This window comes from Saccostrea echinata, unplaced genomic scaffold (assembly GCF_033153115.1).
Source record: "Saccostrea echinata isolate AGI-Se365-2 ecotype Australia unplaced genomic scaffold, CSIRO_AGI_Sech_v1 ptg000054l, whole genome shotgun sequence".
In the NCBI taxonomy this organism is placed as follows: domain Eukaryota; kingdom Metazoa; phylum Mollusca; class Bivalvia; order Ostreida; family Ostreidae; genus Saccostrea; species Saccostrea echinata.
Genome location: NW_026889803.1, coordinates 41,264,011 through 41,287,051, shown reverse-complemented (window position 1 = coordinate 41,287,051; position 23,041 = coordinate 41,264,011). Strand labels below are relative to the sequence as shown.

Here is a 23,041-nt window from a genome sequence, read left to right as displayed (position 1 = left end):
GGCAAATCTATCATTGACGTATTATATATGATTCATATAGTTTTATGGACACATGTGATTCGAACACGTTTAAAGCAAATTTATTGTCAAGCTTTGTTTCACAGTGCATGTTTATTTATCCGAAACAATCATTGTATTAAAGAGGGAGAAGAATTTACCTGATCCGACCCTTAGATTATGTTTGATAAATATGTTTTAGGAGTTGATATGACTTCAATACCCCTGACGACATAATTATAGTCGTTGTGTTTGATTTCAAAACTCAAACCCGAATTTCTTCATAACAAAAACATACCCTCTTAAAGTCAGAATGATAATGGGTGATACTGGGCTACAACTGAATTTGTTGATTATAATCTCTATTCGATATTTCCCTTCAAAATTCCAGATTTAAAAAAATCTTCTTTTTTTTTTTTTTTTTTTTTTTTTTTCATAATAAACAAAGTAACTGTAGATCTATACATCTTTTATATTATTGAGATACGCACTCACTCAGTCGATCACCCTTGCACACAATCCACATCCATGCATTATTCTAATGTAGTCAAAAATAATATTTAATACATTTTGTCAATTATTTCTCTTGAACTTTTTCCATATATTTTCCAAATAATAAAATATATTAAAAGTGTGTCTTCTTAAAAACAATGTGAGGATGAAAAAATTCGAATTGACTAATGACTTTAAATAATATTAATGTTACTCATCAAAAACCGGTTTCCATGTAGACCACTTGAATTAAAATTAGAAATTTTATACTTTTGGATTAATAAGAATATTTCTATATTTTATTTGACTCAAAGATGATATTAGAGAGCATTAAATATTGACACTGATATTAAAAGGATGCTGGAGTTTCTCATTGACAACATCTATGTACATGTAGTCTTTGGCGACCAGGTCTTCCAACAAACTGTTGGAATTTCGATGGTCACTAATTGCGCTCCTTTATTAGCCAATTTGTTCTTGTATTCGTATGAAGCAGAATTTATTCAAAAATTTCTATAAAAAGGGGGGGGGGGGGAAGAAAACACTTGCTCCGACCTTTAACACTAAGCTATAACGACAGCATTTTTCTTTCATAAATTAAAAATAGTTACTACCATACATACATCGAATTAATATATCTCAGTGAACTTAAAATTAAAGTCATCTCAGAGTTTGCCATATCTGCTACATATTTGGATGTTTTATTGACTGTAGAGGTTAAGGGCCAACTAACAACAAAATTTTATGACAATCGAGATGTCTTTAGCTTTTCCATCATCAAATTTCCTTATTCATGTAGTAATATTCCGCTATCACCTGCAAATGTTGTTTATGCCTCCAATCTTATAAATGTTCAAAAGTATACTCTGAGTACGATTAATTTTTAAACTGAGGCAGACAACTTACAGATAAGTTGATGAAACAGGGATTTCAACCACCTCGTCTAAAGTCAAAAATTCTATGATCGTTATAATGACCTTATTAGCAAATACAATGCATAATCTATCATTTGGTCGTTTTGTGACTGACATATTTCATACTAATTGCTAGGCCTTTGTTTTTATACTAAAGAACCACGCACGCTAACTCTCGATTCCCGGCTACATTATATACCCATTTAATTCAATATAAATGGCAGTTTGGCCATTAAAACTTGATTGAATGCAAAAAAGAGGTCATTATTAATTGATAAATAATTTTAATATCAATGTCAAAAACCTAATTGCTCTTATTTACGACTCTTTTTAAAAGGGGGGGTTGAAAATTTTATCCATTGAAATCAGGCTTTAAAAATCTCTAGATTTTCAAAAATGAATGGAAATGGAAAAATGACCCTTCAAACTTTCTGTATGTTTAACTTATGTAAAATTCAGCATAAAAGATTTATAAAAGACCTTATTTTATTCGTAATCTCCCTTGAAATTGATAATAAAATGACATTTTTGTGGTTTTTTGTCAGTAAACATATGTTCCCCCAAGTGAAACAACAAAAGCTGTAGTATGTCTGAATAACAATTCATAAAACCCATAAAAAGGAATTTTTGTTTTACGGGGGGGGGGATGTTTTAAAAATATTTTCCGTTTTCCGTTGATTTCTATATTGAAAAACGCAATTTTTACCAAAATTAAAGAGTTATCTCTCTTAGTTTTCCCAAATAATTTATGTTTTATGAAAATTCACATAAATATTTATATAGATATGAAAAATCATTCAAATGTGTCAACTTTCGAAATTTGACTTGGAGGTAGGCGGCAAAACAATACTATCGTTCGCATTTCTTTGATTACGGAACGTTCCATCTACCTGATCAATACATAGGGGTCACGGCGTTTTTGCCGGTTAACAGGGGATGCTTACTGATCACAGGCACTTGATCCCATATCTGGTATTTCTGGGAGTCCTGTTTCATATGCCCTGTTCACAGATTTGTATTGTTTGTAGTTTTTTTAAGGTCACCTGAGTCACTCAGGTGACCTATTGCTTTCTCTTTCCGTCCAGCGACGTGCGTCGTGTGTTAACATTTGTACAACTTTTTCTCTGAAAGGGCTGAACCAATTTTAACCAATTTTGGCATCTATGGGTGAAGGTGAACAAAAATTTTGAAATTCGTGGCCCCTGTCCCCCTGTGGCCTAAGAGGTGGGGTTAAAACCAAAATTAATGCAATCTTTAAAGATCTTCCTCTTTACTCCTGGACATCAAACAGTCAAACTATTAGCATGACTGTAATAAGCATTGAATCCTCTACCAAAAATGAAATTCATGGCCCCAGAGTAAGGGGTTCTGGTGCTAGGGTGGGGCTATCTTGAATATATAGTGAAAATGCATTATTTCTTCAAAAATATTCTCCTCTACTTTTGGGTATTCAGCATGATTCTGGGTATGATAAGCAAGAATGCCTCTTCCAAAATTGTGAACTTCATGGCCTCCTGGGTCAGGGGTTCTGGTGTTTGGGCGGGACTCTAATGATTATGCAGTGAAAATGCATTAATGCTTTGAAAAATCTCCGTTTCTGGCTATTAAACTGAGCAAAGGTGCTCTAATGTTTATATAGTGAAAATGCATAAATTTTTTGAAAATTTTCTCTTCTGCTCCTGTGTATTAAGCTGGCAAATTAAGTACATGGTTATAATGAGGACGGGTGCCTCTTCCAAAATTGTGAATTTCATGACCCCGAGGTTAGGGGTTCTGGTTTAAGGGCGGGGCTTTAATGATGTTATAGTGAAAATGCATTAATTCCTTGAAAATCTCCTCTGCTGCAGGGTATTAAGCCGATTAACTAAATGCACGGTTATGATGAGCAAGGGTGCCTTACATGGCCCCCTGTGTCAGAGGTTCTGGTGTTTGGGCGCAGATCTAATGATTATACAGTAAAAATGCATTAATGCATTGAAAAATCTTCTGTTCCTGGTTATTAAGCTAAGCAATGGTGTCTCTTCCCATTTTGTGAAGGATGTGGCCCCAGGATCGGGGCCTTCTTTCAGATAATAAAGAGCCCATGCATCGCCTACAAAGATTTTGAGAAATATGATTTTTCAATATATCTGAAAATTGAAGTGGGCGACGGCTGTGGTCACCTTTTTCTTTAGGAAAATAACCTCTGAATGAATCGTTTTGAGGCTTTTTCTGTTTAAAACTTAGAAATGTACAAAATTAATGACGTAATATTTCCAGAATGGTCCTCCTTCATGCCATATTCTTTCATGATTTATAACATTCATATACTGAACTCATATTTAAACCTATTTCATAAGTCTTTGAAAGCATTAAATTTTAAGGGCACAATAAAGCCCCAACTGTACCTTCTTCTTAACGAACAAATGGTAGGGCGATCACTTCGTGATGGAAGCCCGAGTTTGATTCTTGTTCGTCGCGCCGCGTCAAACCTAAGCATTCCTTCGCCAAGAGCCCGGCATTAGAAGTGAAAGTCACAGGAAGTGTAAGTTTTGGATAAGACCTTAAAAACCGATGTCCCGTGTCACGGTGGGCGATGGCATGATAAAGAACCCTCACTGCGCAATGACCCTGAGGGCCGAGTTTATGTCTTAATTTGAAATCCTTCGCCGGTATATGGCTACGTCTTTCTATATATGAGTGAAAATATTCTCGAATGAGAAGTAAAACAATATACAATCAATCTTCGCAGGAGTCTGAAAATACATCATTTTACTTTGAAAATTTCAAATAAATACAAGATAGACGGTCCTCTATAACAAGGAATATGTACTTATGTAAGGAATAATGTCAAGAATTATTGATTGATTTATTTTGTATTTACGTATAGTGTACTAAGTCTTGTTCATGTACATTTGCCTTAATATTTTCTTCACTTTAATTAAGTACTTGTTTTTCGTATTATTGTTAAGTGTATTGATATTTTCACTATCTCCTTTGAAAGGAATTAAAGTAGGAATGAATATTAACGTCAGTTGTTACAAAAAATGACGGGGTTTCAAATAATTCATTATATAAAAGGAAAATGAATCATTATGTAACAGGAGCATGAAACATTCGTCATAATTTAGAATTATTGTTTTCTACCGTGGAAAGAAAGTCGTTTGAAAGTACACCAAAAGATGATGAAACAACATTATGTATTATTAATAAAATAATAGCGCTCAGAAAAATAAATCTTTACTAAATTCTTCAATATTTATGTTTTAAAGTGTACTCAGTAATATTACAATAAATTGTGTAGGTTCATTTGGGCCCGAGGTTGATACAGGCTTTTCTGACCCCTCTTCCGTCATGCGTCTTTTAAGTTTTCATAATGATATTGTCGAATTCCTCATTATTATTTGCTTTATTTGAAAGCTGTCGAGGAAGCTTTTTTTGATTTCCTTTTTAGTGAGGGAAGCAACCTTTAAAATGACATGTGAACTTTGAAATTAGTTGTTCCTTTATGCTTATAATGTTTTAATTTTAGGGATCACAAGCGACATGTTGAGGAAAAGAAATTACAGCGCCATTATTGGCCCCCAGTGTTCACAAGTGTGCAGTTTTGTGGGGCGACTGGCTGCCTATTATAATATTGCGTGTTTCTCAGGTGTTTGTCAAGACACAGAAATGCTCAATAAGAATGTATTCACGGTAAGAAATCTGTTTTCCAAGTTGTCAATTTGTCGTCTTTATTAATGGTGTGCCTGGATGTCTTTTCTCTGCATAATGGATAGTAATACCTTAGCAGGCTTTTTGATTCTAGAAAAACAAAGTCTTTTATTGGTGCTTTTTGCAGATGTCTGCAAAGAATGTTTTGTTATTTTTAATAAAAGATAACAAGAACAGAGCTAGACAGCTTATGTTATCAAAAACATTATGATAAAAAATAAAGGTTAAAAAAATTAATAAAGTGTCAGATTTTTTCACAGAAGAAATAGGTGAGTACACCATGCATCGGGCAAATACCTTGCTTCGGACAACTTTAATCAATAAATTAATTTGCATCCATCCTGAATGTCTTCCTGTTTTGACTTGTTGCTGTATTGAAGTCGAAGATTTAAACTTTTAATTCTTTGAATCATAACTTCATCATACATTTCATAAAGAGAAATCTTATACAAAAATCACGTGTTTGGTTAGAGACATTTCAAGATTTCACCAGAGGAAATGAAAATAAGTCTTATATGCATGAAATTTCCATAATGCACTTTTTAAAGATTTGCAACAGCATGTATTTGACAACTTTTAGGTTCTTATTGATCAGTTCAGTTCTAACTTCTTTATTCCGTGGGTAAGACGTCCCAAAAGCTTTACAATACATTTCATATATAGACGATGAGGGTTTACAACTAAATTGTATGACAAACGAGATGCCATACGTCAACTTTCCTTATTTATGTAGTTACTGTAATATTCAGCTGTCACCAGTAAATAGGGTTTATGTCTCGATACTGAAGTACCTGCTCTAAGTACGATTAATTTTTAAACCGAGGTAGGCTACTGACAGATAAGTTGATGCTAAGGTTTTCAACAACCTTTTTGAAAGTCAGCATTCTGTAAATTCTAAGGTCGTTATAATGACCCTGTTAGCAAATATATCCTATTATTGGGTCGTATTTATATTGACGTTATTCATACCAGTTGTTGGGGGTTTTTTTTTATGCTAAATTGACTACGGAATATTCAGTGTACTTGATCAAAACTAAAGGCTCAAGATGTGTTTAGGTGTGACCGGTCAACAGGGGATGTTTACCCCTACTAGGCACCTGTTCAACCTCTGGAATTTCCAGGGGTCCGTGCTATATGCCTTGTTCACAGATTTGCATTGATTGTTGATTTTTGGAGATCGACAACTGTTCATTATCCTCACCTTTTTCACCTTACATGCTGATGTATAGCTGATTTTTAGCTCTACTGGTCAGAGATAAGAAGAGCTTATGCGATTAGTAAGGTGTCCGTCGTCCGTCTGTCTGAAATTTTCAAAATGCTACTCCTCCTACAGTTTTGGTCCATTTTCAGTGTAACTTGACATACAGGTAGACTACACTAAGATACATAATTCTGTATATTGGTTTTTTATTTCGATGAACGGTGTTGCTATGGTTACTAAAAATAGAAATTTCTGTAGAATACATTCAAAACGCTACTTCTACAGTTTTTGTCAGATTTCAATTTACCTTGGTACACAAGTAGACTACACTAAGATATAATTCTGTATATTGGTTTTTGATTTCCAGGAACGGTGTTGCCATGGTTTTTAAAATAGAAATTTCTGTGAAATGCTTTCAAAACGTTACTCCTCCTACAGTTTTGGAGAATTTTAATATAACTTGGCACACACAAATAGACTACACTAAGATACATAATTCTATATATTGGTTTTTAACTTGGTTTCAAAAAGCTACTTCTCCTTCAGTTTTGGTCTGATTTCGATATAACTTGGCACACATGTAGACTACACTTCTATATATATATATATAAAATAAATTTCTATGAAATAATGTCAAAATGCTACTCCTCATACAGTTTGGTCTGATTTTAATATAACGTGGCATGCAAGTAGACTACGCTAAGATACATAATGGTCTTTACCGTTTTTTGATTTTGATGAATTGATGTTGCCTTGATAACTAAAATCGAAATTTCTGTAAAATTCTATTTAAAGGCTACTCCTCCTACAGTTTTAGTCTGATTGCAATCTTGTCACAAAAAGAGACTAAATCAAGGATCATTACTCTGTTTATTGCTGTTGCAAAGTTTCAAGTCCAAGTGCTATCAATGCAAACCAGCAGAGCTACACTCTCGATAGAGACTTTTGGTTTAAGCATCCAAATCGCAGTTCATTAGCATGATATAAAAATTCTTTCCTAAGTGACTTATTCCTTTAATGATTTTACTACAATAAATGTATTTATTTAAAAACACTTGGTCTTCGAGGGTAGTAATGTTTAATAAACTAGTCTCTCAAATTACAAAAAACTGGACATCGATAAACAATAAAACACTGTTTAAGAAGATATTCCATCTTATTTCAGAATCCTCTTTGCGTGAAAACATAAATCTATACTAATCATTATTATAGTCTTGTTGTGCAATTAACTTTGAAAAATGCCGTAAGAAGTCTTAGAAGGTAATCTAATTAATGTCGACGCTTGTTATCAAACTATGAGTGCAGACATTGCTAAGGAGCATTTGAAGACCATTCTTTTATCTCCTTTTTTTTTAAACTTTTGTTTTTTGTGTTTACATATCATGTCATTTTTACACAAATACAAACTTATAATTGTCTATCAAACCGACAGAAGAAGTGAACGTGCATAAGTTAGAATAAATAGCGTTTTAAAATAAATTACTCAATCGGAATACAAGTTAGCTTGAATAGCTTAATTATTCTACTAATAAGTAGTTGTGTTTATGCAGATAAGAATTTGCGCAATTATTGTTCGTGAAACAGAAATACATGTTCTGCGCAAGAATGTGTTCACGGGAAGGAAGTTTCGATCCATGCTTCTAATAAATGTTGTTCCTTTGTGAAAGACAAAGAGTATGTCCTATTCGGATCATTATTTTAAGAATGTCTGCATTTTTTTTTTTTCAAAAACTAATCCAAAAAGTTATCAAAATCTAAATTGTGTTGCTTTGATTGAAAAAAAAATGACAAGAACAACATTTAGAGAAATCAATAATAAGGTAAATTTATACGAATGATCCAGAAGTTTCTGATGAGATCGGAGCTTTTGTATATTATTTACTGCTGCATTATTTTGGGGCCTTCGTTTGATGTCTCAGGTCCGATGGTCTTTTTCGCACTCTTTAGCTCTTTCTGGGAAGTTGCTATTTTCGACATAGATATATTTTTCCCTCTTCTGTCATATCGAAATTTTCAAATTCTAGATATTTTACATCCGAGAACTCCACAAAAAAGAAAGAATAACGCAAACATTTACCCTCTTATGTGAAGTCGAAATTTGACGTAAACAACATTAAGGCCTTGATTGTTATTAATCACCTTATCACAACCATTCAGAAAAAAAGGCTGGGCAAATTAATTTTGTCTTGCGAATGCTTTTTTTTTCAATCATAAACTGTATAATGGTACAAGTAACGATAATAACACACTTATCACATTACAATTTTCAAGGTTACATGTACCTGTACACCCTTCTTGCCTCCTGCGAAGTCTAAGCTGAAAGCCTTAATTTAAGATTCAGGAAAACAATCATCTTGTCATAAATAGACTCCATACATCTTATCTCGACCGAGCATTAATCGACACCTACCTTTCAAATTATAGAGAAGAATGTTGCGTGATATTTTACTGCTGAACACGTGTCGCCCGCGTGGCGCAGTGGTTAGAGCGTCTGCTCTAGAGTCGCGATGTAAGGAGTTAATCCTTACGTCGCGGGTTTGAATCACACTGTGGGACGTGGAGACCGGTCCTTCGGATAAGACTGTTTAAACGGAGGTCCCGTGTCGCTGTAGGTGCTGGCACGAAAAAGATCCCTCACTGCTCAATGGCCGTAAGTGCCGAGTATAGGACAAAATTTGCAGCTCTCCACCGGCAAGTGGTGGCGTCTCCATATGAGTGAAAAATTCTCGAGTGGGACGTTAAACAACATACAAACAAACAAACAAACATTCTCAAAACTATATATTTAAAGAGTCTTGAATGAATGATGCATGAATATAATGAAATATTTGCGACTGATAATGTTTTCATGATATTGAATGGTTAATTATATAATAGTAATTGATAATGTATTATATTTGTAAAATGTAATAATAATGATAACTAAAACAAAGTTTGTTGCAAAGCAAAGTGTGGGTCTTCCCTTTGAGCTGCATAATTTTATGATTGACGTAAAAAATGATCGATAATTAGATTAATACACAAAAAGGTGAAGATAACGAACAGTAATTGATGTCTAAAAATCTACAAATACGAATCGTAAACATCTGTGAACAGGGCACATAGCACGGACCCCTGGAAATTCCTGAGATTGAATCAGGTACCCTTTTACACTTCTGTATATCGGTATTTAATTTCGATGCACGGTGTTGCCATGGTTACTAAAAATAGAAATTTCTGTGAAATTCTTTCAAAACGCTACTCCTCTTATTTGCACACAAGTAGACTACTAGGAAACATAATTCTGTATATTGGTTTTTAAATTTTGATGAACGGTATTGTCATGGTTACTAACAATAGAAATTTCTATGAAATACTGTCAAATGAAATATATGGAGATAACGAACAGTATTCAAGCTCAAAAGTCCATTATACAATACAAAATAGGAGCAGAGCAAACACGGACCTCCAAACATCAGAGTTGGGATCAGGTGCCATGGAGGAGTGAGCATCCCCTGCCGACCGGTCACACCCGCCGTGTGCTCCTTGTCATGATCGGGAAATAACGGAAAAATCCGTCGACAATTCAGTCTGTAAATAATGGCCTAACAATTAGTATGAAAAACGTCAGTCAGCATTTGACTCAATGATAAATTGTATTTGCTGACAAGGTCATTGTATCGACCATAGAACTTACGAAATGATGACTTTAAACGAGACAGCTGATACTCTTGTTTCATCAACTTATTTGTCAATAATTTACCTCGTTTTAGAAATTGTACATACGTAGAGCATGCTCTTGCGTATCGAATCAACTGAGAGATATATACCCCGTATGCAGGTGATGAAGGTATATTGCTGCATAAGTAAGGGAAGTTGACGATTGAAAAGTTAAAGTCATCACGTTTATCATAAAGCTTGGTTGTTAGATTACCATTAACGTCTTTTTCAAGTAAAATATCCAAATATGAAACAGATGTATCAGACTCTGTGGTATCTTTTATCTGAAGTTCACCAGGATATATTGTATCGACATAAGAATGAAAATAGCCATTGTTAATTGACAATACGTCGTCGATATATCTAAATGTCGAGTTGAACGCCACAGCAAGTGTTTTCTTCTTTTCACGTACAAGATTTTGGACAAATTCTGCTTCATATGAATACTAAAAAAGGTCTGCTAATAACGGGGCGCAATTGGTACCCATAGAAATTCCAATAGATTGTTGGAAGACCTGGTCTCCAAAAACCACATAGATATTGTCAATCAGAAACTCAAGCATCTTTTTAATGTCAACTTCAGAGTACTTGTGTGTACAATCAGAATGTTTTTTAACAAAATAATTTTGCAAATGACCAATGACAAGGTAAGTATATTTACGAGTTCCATTTTTATTGAAAAAGCAGCTGTCAATGATATCAAAAAGCCTGGATTTTAATTTATCGTGGGGAATGGTTGTGTATAAAGTTGAAATGATACTTCTCATACAGTTTGTTCTGATTTTAATATAACGTGGCATGCAAGTAGACTACCCTGAGATACATAATTGTATTTATCGTTTTTTGTTTTTTGAATTTGATGAATTGATGTTGCCATAACTAAAATTGAAATTTCTGTAAAATTCTTTTTAAAGGCTACTCCTCCTACAGTTTTATGCTGATTGCAATCTTTCCACAAAAAGATACTAAATCAAGGATTATTATTCTGTTTATTGCTGTTGCAAAGTTTCAAGTCTAAGTGCTACTTTTCTCTTCATATAAATACAAACCAGCAGAGCTACACTTTCGATAGAGACTTTTGGTTTAAGCATCCAAATCGTAGTTCATTAGCATGATATAAAAATTCTTTGCTAAGTGACTTATTCCTTTAATGATTTTACTACAATAAATGTATTTATTTAAAAACACTTTGTCTTCGAGGGTAGTAATGTTTAATAAACTAGTCTCTCAAATTACAAAAGACTGGACATCGATAAACAATAAAACACTGTTTAAGAAGATATTCCATCTTATTTCAGAATCCTCTTTGCGTGAAAACATAAATCTATACTAATCATTATTATAGTCTTGTTGTGCAATTAACCTTGAAAAATGCCGTAAGAAGTCTTAGAAGGTAATCTAATTAATGTCGACGCTTGTTATCAAACTATGCAGACATTGCTAAGGAGCATTTGAAGACCATTCTTTTATATATCTCTCTCTCTTTTTTTGGATAATCCTAAACTGTTTGGTTTCTTTTGTGTTTACATATCATGTCATTTTTACACAAATACACATTTATAATTGTCTAGCAAACCGACAGAAGAAATGAACGTGCATATGTTAGAATAAATAACGTTTTAAATAAAATATTCAATCGGAATACAAGTTAGCTTGAATAGCTTAACTATTCTAATAATAAGTAGTTGTGTTTATGCTTTAAAAATAAGTGCAGATAAGGATTTGTGAAATTATTGTTCATGAAACAGAAATACATGTACTGCGCATGAATGTGTTCACGGGAAGGAAGTTTCGATCATGTTTCTAATTAATGTCGTTCCTTTGTGAAAGACAGAGTATGTCCTATTCGGATCATCTGCCTTTATTTTTAAATAATCCAAGAAGCCATCAAAATTTAAATTGTATTGCTCTGATTGAAAAAAAAATATGATAAGAACAACTTTATACGAATGATCCAGAAGTTTCTGATGAGATCGGAGCTTTTGTATATTATTTACTGCTGCATTATTTTGGGGCCTTCGTTTGATGTCTCAGGTCCGATGGTCTTTTTCGCACTCTTTAGCTCTTTCTGGGAAGTTGCTATTTTCGAAAAAGATATATTTTTTCCCTCTTCTGTCATATCGAAATTTTCAAATTCTAGATATTTTACACCCGAGAACTCCACAAAAAAGAAAGAATAACGCAAACATTTACCCTCTTATGTGAAGTCGAAATTTGACGTAAACAACATTAAGGCCTTGATTGTTATTAATCACCACATCACAACCATTCAGAAAAAAAGGCTGGGCAAATTAATTTTGTCTTGCGAATGCTTTTCTTTTCAATCATATTGTACGTAATGGTACAAGTAACGATAATAACACACTTATCACATTACGATTTTCAAGGTTACATGTACCTGTACACCCTTCTTGCCTCCTGCGAAGTCTAAGCTGAAAGTTAATTTAAGATTCAGGAAAACAATCATCTTGTCATAAATAGACTCCATACATCTTATCTCGACTGAGCATTAATCGACACCTACCTTTCAAATTATTGAGAAGAATGTTGCGTGATATTTTACTGCTGAACACGTGTCGCCCGCATGGCGCAGTGGTTAGAGCGTCTGCTCTAGAGTCGCGATGTAAGGAGTTGATCCTTACGTCGCGGGTTCGATTCCCACTGTGGGACGTGGAGACCGGTCCTTCGGATGAGACTGTTTAAACGGAGGTCCCGTGTCGCTGTAGGTGCTGGCACGAAAAAGATCCCTCACTGCTCAATGGCCGTAAGTGCCGAGTATAGGACAAAATTTGCAGCTCTCCACCGGCAAGTGGTGGCGTCTCCATATGAGTGAAAAATTCTCGAGAGGGACGTTAAACAACATACAATAAATCAATCAATCAACTACTGAACACGTTAAATATAACAGAACAGCAGGTTTGTTGCAAAGCAATATGTGGACTTCCCTTGGAGCTGCATAATTTTATGATTAACGTAAAAAATGATCGATAATTAGATTAATATACAAAAAGGTGAAGATAACGAACAGTAATTGATGTCTAAAAATCTACAAATACGAATCGTAAACATCTGTGAACAGGGCACATAGCACGGACCCCTGGAAATTCCTGAGATTGAATCAGGTACCTAGGAAGAGTAAGGATCCCCTGTTGATCAGTCACATCCGCTGTGACCCTATATACATATATTGATCAGGTAGACGGGACATTCCGTAGTCAAATTCAGTATAAAAACAAAGGCCTATATAACAATTAATATGAAACACGTCACCCAAAATACGACACAATGATAGTTTATATTTGTTAACGAGGTCAATATTACGACCGTACAATTTATAAAATGATAACTTTGAACGAGGTTGTTGAAATTCCTGTAACATCAACTTATCTGTCAGTAGCCTGCCAAGGTTCAACGAGAAGTCTCTGATGAGACTGTAGCTCTACTGGTCGGTACGTATAACAAAGGAAGTAGCACTTGGATTTGAAACTTTGCAACATGCATCAATAAATAGAATTATGTATCTTAATGTAGTCTACTTGTGTGCCAAGTTATATTGAAATCAAACAAAAACTGTAGAAGGAGGTATTTTGAAAGTATTTCACAGAAATTTCTATTTTAAGTTACCGTGAAAACACCATTCACTGAAATAAAAATTGATAAACACTATTATGTATCGTAGTGTAGTCTAATTGTGTACCAAATTATAGATATTGATATCAGACCAAAACTGTAGCAGGAGTAATGTTTAAAAGGAATTTTACAAACAAAATCTACTTTTAGTAACCATGGCAACAATGTTCATCGAAATCAAAAACCGATGTACTAAATTATGTATCTTAGTGCAGTCTACTTGTGTGCCAAGTTATACTGAAATCAGACCAAAACTGTAGTAGAAGTAGCGTTTTAAAGGAATTTTACAGAGATTTCTATTTTTAGTAACCATGGCAACACCGTTCATCGAAATCAAATATTGATTCACTAAATTATGCATCTTAGTGTAGTCTGCTTGTATTCCAAAATATATTGAAATCGGACCAAAACTGTAGCATGAGTAGCGTTTTAAAGGAATTTCAAAGAAATTTCTATTTTAAGTAACTATGGCAACACCGTTCATTTAAATAAAAAAAAAAACGATGCTCTAAATTATGTATCTTAGTGTAGTCTACTTGTGTGCCAAGTTATTGTGAAATCAAACAAAAACTGTAGAAGGAGTAGCATTTTGAAAAATTGTTTACAGACAGACAGACATAAGACAGACGGACGGAAACCTTACTATCGCATAAGCTCTTCTGGTCTCTGACCAGTAGAGCTAAAAATTGATCGTACTAAGCGAATGCTCTCAAGAATTGAATAAGTTGAGAGACGTAATCACCATATGCAGGTGAATATTACTACATAATTAAGGAAAGTCGAAGATGGAAAAGCTGAAATCTCGTTTGTCATAAAATTCAGTTGTTAGTTGGTCCTTACAGTCTATAGTCAGTAAAACATCCAAATTTAAAACAGATGTTACAGATTCTGTGGTATCTTTAATTTTGAATTCACTGGAATGTATCGAGTCGACATATGAATAGAAGTAACTATTGTTTAATGATAAAACGTCGTCGTTAAATTTGAAAGTTGAAGTTGAAGGCCAAAGCAAGTGTTTTCTTCCTCTGTAGAAGTTTTTAATAATTTCTGCTTAATAGGAATATAACACAGGTCGGCTGATAAAGGAGCATAATTATAATGCTCATTCATTGAAATTTCGACAGTTTGTTTGAAGACCTGCTCTCCGAAGACTACATAAATTTTGTCAATAAGAAAATCCAAGATCCTTTTAAAATCACTTCAACAATGTAATTTTGTTGATGACCAATATTTCCTAGTTCCATTTTTACTGAAGAAGCAGTTGTCACCGAGATTGAAAAAAAAACAATTAGTTTTAATTTATCGTGAGAAATGTTGCATAAAGTGTATAAAAGTCAAACATTATGATGATATTGAAATTAGAAAAAAATTTGGTGATTTTAAACTTTCTAAAAGTTACTGGAAGCTTCTGAGAACCCACATTTGATTTACACCACTTCTTGAATGTGCTGTAGCTCATGTGGTACGTCTGAGGTTTGATCCTTTACAGTTGTTAATATTTTTATGAGAAGTAAGGATAGAGGCTTGATAGAGCATTTGCTGGACCCGACAATATATCTTTGTTTGAAAGGATTTTTATAAAGGTAAGGAATCAAGTACAGGTAGGATAGATCGAACTCACCTTGCTTGACTGAAATATTAAAAGTATTAAACATTGAAATGTGAAACATTTGATCCTTAGAAAGTGAGTATAATATGGATTTCTAGACTCAGAATTATAACCAAGTTCTTCTAAAATACAGTTATAATAATGAGCCTTACACAGACAATACTGTTACAGCCTTCCTTGCTGAAGCCATAACATATTGTTCATGTAGTCTTGCGAATTGTTTTATAACGTCCAATTTAGTAGAGGATATATGGTACACATATTGCATTTTAAATTCAGTTTAATTGTTCAGGTCTTCCCTTTCATATTTAGCCAAATGACTGGATTATCTTCCACAGAATTCTTAACAGAGATGAAGTTCTGCAGCTTACTCATAAATTATAAGAAAGTAAGAAAGTTTTGAAACATTTTATACACTAAACATGAAGATTATTTACATCTATGAAAAATGACGTTCAGATTACTGAGTTGAAACAAGGTTTTAAGCAAGATGTGTTCGTAAAACACTGATGCCACCGTATGGCAACTTATAGCAAAGGTTAAACTTTCTCAAATGCAAATCAAATATGTTGATAACATGGTACCCAAAGTAAGGTTTTTTCTCTATGAATAAACCTGTGAAATATGAAAGCCCTAGCAGCAACCATTGAATAAATATGGAAAAGGTTAAAGTTTTTTTTTCAAAAGTATGTCAAACATCTAGGTCAAGATCAAAATTAATGGTACCCAAGGAAAGGCCTTCTCCCAAGAAATACACAGGTGAATATGAAAGCCGAAGCACCAATCGTTCAAAAGTTTAACCAAGGTTAGAGTTTTCCCAAAGTAGGTCAAACTCCAAGGTCAAAGGGTCAAAGTTGTTGGTATTCAAAGAAAGGTCTTCTACAAGGATTACTTATGTGAAGCATGAAAGCCCTAGCACCAACCGTTCAAAAGTTATGGCCAAGGTTAAAGTTTGGTAAAATTTTGCAAAACTGAGTCAAACTGCAAGGTCAAAAGGTCAAATATGGTGGTACTAAAAGAAAGGTCTTGTCACAAGAAATACACATGTGAAATATGAAAGCCATAGCTCCAACCAATCAAAAGTTATGGGCAAGGTTAAAGATTTTGCGGACAAACAGACAGACGGACGGACAGGGAAAAAACTATATACCCCCAAATCTTCGATACGGGGACATAAAAACGTAAAAGTGGTCGAATAGTAGGTTGAAATTTATTTAAACCTATCCTTCCTTATCGGCCCATGACAAGAATTTAAAAAATTGAATTACCTCGTCCGATTTCTGTACTTAATTTAACAAATACATGTATAGGGACACCATTTGTATGATCCATCATATTTGTTATCTTGTACATGTATAGTAATAAACAGAGTAGTTTATGACATACATGTATTACATGCATGTAAAAGTTAACATAATTATGGTCATCTCATGACCATTTATCAATCCATGAAAGAAAATTATTGTGCATGTAAATAAAACAGTGATTTTCCAGTTTAACCTTACTCTTTAACAGTCGCCCGCGTGGCGCAGTGGTTAGAGCGTCTGCTCTAGAGTCGCAGAGTAAGGACTTGATCCTTACGTCGCGGGTTCGATTCCCACTGTGGGACGAGGAGGCCGGTCCTTCGGATGAGACCTTATAAACCGAGGTCCCGTCAAAGTAGGTGCTGGCTCGAAAAAAGATCCCTCACTGCTCAATGGCCGTAAGTGCCAAGTATAGGACAAAATTTGCAGCTCTCCACCGGCAAGTGGTGGCGTCTCCATATGAGTGAAAAATTCTCGAGAGGGACGTTAAACAAAATACAATCAATTACTCTTTAACATTTAGATCCTTTGTAAACAACCTAGATACTGTTCGAATACCATCATTATTTGTGTATTTAACTTTATATACAACTTCAAAAGAGCCAAATAAACAATAAAGAAAGAAAACAAAACAAAAAGAAATACAAAACACAGAAACAAAAACGCTATTTTAGATCTATTGTATTAGGCTGGCCTCAATACAGATACAATTTATCTTCATTTCCACTTAAGATGTTTAAACATGAACTCCATATGTTCTTTATAATTGTTTATTAAACCTCATCACAAACTTATAAACAAGTCATCAGTTGATGCACAAAACTATTTGGTCCCCTTGTCAACAAACATGATATTTTGTAAGGGTCTCGTGAGTGGTGGGAGATAGCTTAATATAAAGTTCTCTGTATCTATAGCTAAAGTTGGAGTTCAAGGGGGATTACTCTTATAACAAAGAGTGCTGTATCAGAAATTAATATATGGGAATAGACAATAAATTAATACATTATACATGAGAAATTATCAGTACTTCACTTATCAGAAGTTCTATTGTCAGGATTTCTGGGTGTCAGGAACTTCATTGTTAAAATTTTATGGATTATCAAGTTATGAAAACTATCTTTATACTGACTAATAATTAGAACTTGGCTCTTTAACAATTATAATCTTGGTGTGCAAAATTCATCGTACCTATAAAGTTTTGTATTAAGCAAGTGCTCAATGAACTGGGCAGCTCTCTCTCTCATATAGATTCAGCATCTAGAAACTAACCAAACCGTTTCATTTTCCTGAAAATCCCTGGCAGGCTGAAATTATTATGATTTAAACAATTAGGAACAATTATCTGTTACTAAATTATTCTAGAAACCTTTAAGTAAGATCAATACAGTATTTACTTAATAAACCAAGAATTCAATCTTAGGAATAATACACTTTCTCTTGTGGTGGAGCTAGTGGTAGATCTCAATGACTTGGTAATAAACATTTTTTAGCAAAAACAAAAAGTGCCAAATGGCAACAACTGTAAAAAGAGAAATCAGTTCTACAGGCATTGTATGAATCCTTTAAGTTATTAACACTTTAATTAAACCAGTAACTAATTGACTGTACTTGCTTTACATTCAGGCAAATTCTAATTATCTCGTCAAGTGAAATATTTGATGATGTCATACAATGGCAGCCTACATGCACTTACTATCTAAATGACATAATAATAATAATTGTGTGAATTTACTAAAACATCCCTGAATATTTATGACATTGTGTATGAATTGAGACCTATGTACATGTACTAAAGTCAACTGTAATATTCTCAATCTCAGCATGCTGTTATAGTCCTAAGACTACTGCTATACTTTTTTTTTACTGTAGTAAATTCTGAAACTTAGTTTCATTTACATTGTATGTAACAACCCCAAATGTTCAAAATAAATTATTTCGATAAACTTTTGTTATTTGTTAATGTGGCTTATATTATATTTTTGTTAGTAGTCCTTTCCTGGATGTTTCAGGTCCCAGGTCTATTTAGCCCTCTTTTGGGAGGTTGCACCTTTTGAATTTTAGACATTTACTTCCCGAGAACTCCTTCAAGAAAAAGCGGATCATAAGATTGTTTTCTTTTTCTCTAAACAAAACAAGATCACAGTAATTCAGCAAAAAGGAAGCTAATTAAATATAGTAAATTGTTTATTTTCAATAGTAAGTTGTACAGGTAATGACTATACTTATCACATAAGTTAAACTTTTCTAGGTAAGCTAAATGCACCTTTTGCCCCCTTCAAATCTTAAACTGCAGGTAGTAACTTAAGATTTCTGAAACAATGATCTTGTAATTGCCCCTTATTAAGTAAATATGCATATGCATATTGAGATGTAAATATTTTGTTTTAAATAAAAATTATGATATTTTATCTCTACTGAACATTTGTCAAACCTACCAACAAAACTTAGAGGAAATAAGAGAGTTTAGAGACATTTTATAAACTGAACATGGGAATTATTTATATCTCAGAAAATGGACTTTCAACATTCTGGATTTAAAAAAGTAGGTAGACATCATTCTTCAATTACAAAAACAAACAATGTAGGAATGAGAGGAAAGTCTAGTAATAAAGAGGGATTTTTTTTTCTTTGATACTTAGAATTGATCTATATCAATATTGTTCTTTAAGCTATAAATTGAGCCTTTCGTCAGGTTGTTTTCCTTCTCTAACATGATACATCTTTTAACATCTTTGAAATGTGTATATATCACTTTGCAATTAAAACAGGTATTGACAAGACAAAGCCACTACCATCTTTGATCTTTTTCCGATAAATACATCTTTTTTTCATTTATCATGTAGATAAGCAAATATATATGAAATATTTTCCAAACCAATGTCATTTGTCTTCCAGTAATATAAAAAAAGATTTCTTTTTCTTTCTTTTCTATCTCTCTCTCTCTCTTTTTGGAACGACTACAGACAGATATAATGTTTATTTCACATTCCAAGCTTAACCGCATTTGGCATGCATTTTTTTTAATGTTAGAAATCAAAATATAAATAATTTATATTTAAAATACACATCTATTCATGCATAAAAGTATTTGCAGCAATTGATATTAAATAAGTACATGTTACATAATACTGTAAACCTCAGTTATAAGGAATTAAGTCACAAAGACCTTTAATTACTAAAATTCTTTATATCCGTAAAAAGAACAACGTGAAGAATCTTCTTCGGGATTTCGAAGGTTTCTTTTTATATACACTGAGATTTCCTTATAAGAGAGTTCTTTAAAACCGAGTTTTTCTGTACTTATTTGATGCATATATTTCATACAACTGGATATAGCATTGTTGTCCCTCGCTTTCAATGAAAGTGGGGGATATTAATTTAGGTCTGTGTGTCTGTCCGTCCATCTGAATTTCTGTCTGTCTGTAATAATTTCGTTTCAGCGCGATATCTCGAGAAGCCATTGAGCTTTCGAAATGAAATTTTACTTAGCAACTCTCTATGGCCTAAAGAATACCCCTATTGATTTTGAGGTCAAAGGTCAAGGTCATAAATTCTGTCTGTTTTAACACTTTCGTTTCCGCGCGATATCTCGGTATGCCTTAGAGCTTTTGCAATGAAACTTTACATAACAGCTCTGTTTCTGTTTGTTTTGAACATATTTTATTGTAATAATACATACAAAAGGATTGGATACAAGTTCTTTCAACATTATAAATCCTCTCCTTGTTATACAAACAATGAATACAATATGGTTGTCATGATAAATAAATTGAGATAATTAATTAAAATTTTTGTTGTACATGTAATATATATGAAAATTATAGAGACACATACTCTGAGTAATCTACCAGAGCCCTAATGTTACATATACACTGATTACAATGTTTCTGAACCAGAAGCTTTCATGTTTGCTAAAACATTTTAAATTTTCATTCTGCATATACATATTGAAATCAAAGACACTGTTTTGAATTAGAATCTATCTGATTCTCGAATAAATTTCTGGACACTACAGAAAATTTGAATATTTGCATCAGTAGACAAAGATTCGTTTCCACATAATAAAAAAAATGAGTGTCTATTATATTTTGCTGGTTAAGTTGAAGAATAGTGTTTATTAAGTTACTTCTTGGACGTTCATATTTCTTGCATACAAAGAAAAAATGATAAACGTCTTCAGTTTGGCCGCAAGTGCATCTGGGGGAAGAAATTATATTTCTCCGATATAAGTCGCTATTTAGGATACAATTATGTCTTAATTTAGTGTGAATTATATTCCTAAAACGTTCTCCATATGAAAAATAAGAAGGAGGTAAAGAAGGTGTACAAATACTTTTCTTAAATCGATTGATAGACTTTAATTTCCTCACTCCCAGATTGAGAGAATTCCAGTTGTTAATTACGTCTGGGACAAAGGATTTTTTTAAGAATTTAAGTCTACATTTCGGAATTGTGTAGTCTTCTGTATTATGAGTATTGTTTGATGAATTGTGTTTGAGTATTAAGAAAAATCTCTTTTAAGTAATCAGGGACAGTGTTATTATGTATTTTAAACATTGTAGTTAATTTAGCTTTCTTAGCTTTTAGCAACTCTGTGTGGCCTGAGGAAGACCCCTAAGTGATATTTTATACCATAATTCCCTATGGCCCGCCCCCTTTTATTTATTTTGGTCATTTTTTTTAAGAGTTACTCCCCGTTTGTATTAAAAGTCGCGTAGCACTATTTTTAGAACAGGTATTACATATAATACAGGTTGTCGGCGGACTAAATATTCTAATTACATCTATATTAAAACTGTTTAGTAAAGGCTAAATTAGACACCATGTGTTGTGTAAAATATTGACAATATCGAACGTGAATATATTCAGTACATATATATGCATTTGATTTGTATGAATGTCAAGCTCCTCGTTGGTCTAGGTGTACGATTCTCGCTTTGGATGCGAAAGGTCCCACGTTCGAATCCCAGACAACACCGTTTTCTTTTTTTTTTAAAAAAGGTTTTTTTTCCCATTTACTAAATGATAGTATTGAACTATTCAACATATGAAATGAAGAAGTAAAGACGTCTGGCGTGTTCGTACACGCCATAAAATCATTACCGCAGTGTGAAAAATATTTTTGTATAAAAAGAATCTTCTGTACACATTTTATAGAATAAGCAAATCATTATAACAGTGTGAAAAATATTTTTGTATAAAAAGAATCAGCTGTACACATTTTATGGAATAAGCAATCAAATCAAATCCATATTGGCATTTTTTAAAAAAAATTCCTTCAATGTATATATTTAATAAATCTGCAAATCAAGGGGGGGGGGGGAGGTGGGGGGGTCCGACCCCTCCCACTCTAGATCTGCGCATGCTCTTCTTTTTTCCTTAAGCGGAGGACACAAATTCTCTGAATAAGCTGTTATACTTTCAATGGTATTTGAAAAGTGGATGAACATTTTAACACAGTCTGTATGTATTAGAGAACACAAAATGATGATGGTCTTAAAAATACCTTTAGGGATGTGAAGGATGAGAGACATCCTATGTCGTGAGCCTGATACTCAAGTATATACCATTTATTTACTTAACTTAAAAAACTCAATTAAAAGACTAAAAAAATATTTTTTCATGTAACTACACTAAGAACCCAACTCATATATAAACGACTGTGTATGTCTGCTGATCACATATTACAAATCTGAGAAAACACACTGATAGGTCTTTGAGAAAAAACAAAATTTAAACACTTTTTAATATTGTTGGGAATATGATATTTTTTAGCCTTAGGCTCATTTATGGAACAATTTCAGGCAAAGAGGGTCTACGGGGATCCGAAGTGTGTATAAATAGCACAAATTACAGTAATGTAGAATTTCATCATTGTCAACTTAATAATTGATTGCATCCTGATCTAAACCTATGGTGGGTCTTGAATTTTTTTCAAAAATTGTTTTAAAAATTACTCGTATTCTGTATTTAAAAAAAAAACATGCACACACACAGGACTGGTATTGATGCCCGCTCAAAAATAAATAAATAAATAAATAGATAAAATAGACCAATAAAGAAAATCGACGCACCTGTACAGCCGTTTATATATTGTATGCTTCGCAACATAATGTAAATTCTGCGTTTACATGTACCTCCGCCCAGTAACTGATAAGAAGTTTTTTTTTATATGTCACTGTACACAACAATATCAGCCCATACCTTCTCTTTTGTTTTAGACATTGACAAGATTCTTAGGAACGTTTGATAAAGTTGGATTAGCTGTACGTGGTATCATGAAGTCCTTTTCCTGGTATCGAATTGGAATAATTGCTCAAAAACATACGGACAAAATCTGGATATACACAAGAGACGCGATTGAAAGCATGACGTCTGCTGATGGAATGAACGTTGCCATTTCTAAAACGTTAAACGAGACCAGGGACCTGTATGAAACATTAGAGCAAGTTGCATTAACATCTAGAAGTGAGAATATTAAGCTAGCTATATGTTTGAAAAA

At 33.3% G+C, this 23,041-nt stretch overlaps 1 protein-coding gene across 1 annotated transcript in view; it reads left to right on the top strand.

Annotated features, from left to right (window-relative positions):
- LOC133204883 (atrial natriuretic peptide receptor 1-like) overlaps positions 1-23,041 on the top strand; it is a 77,960-nt gene that overhangs the window by 8,437 nt on the left and 46,482 nt on the right. Inside the window, exons 3-4 of the mRNA XM_061340627.1 lie at positions 4,915-5,078; positions 22,761-23,007. Coding sequence (XP_061196611.1) covers positions 4,915-5,078; positions 22,761-23,007 — 411 coding nt within the window. The remainder of the gene's footprint in view (positions 1-4,914; positions 5,079-22,760; positions 23,008-23,041) is intronic.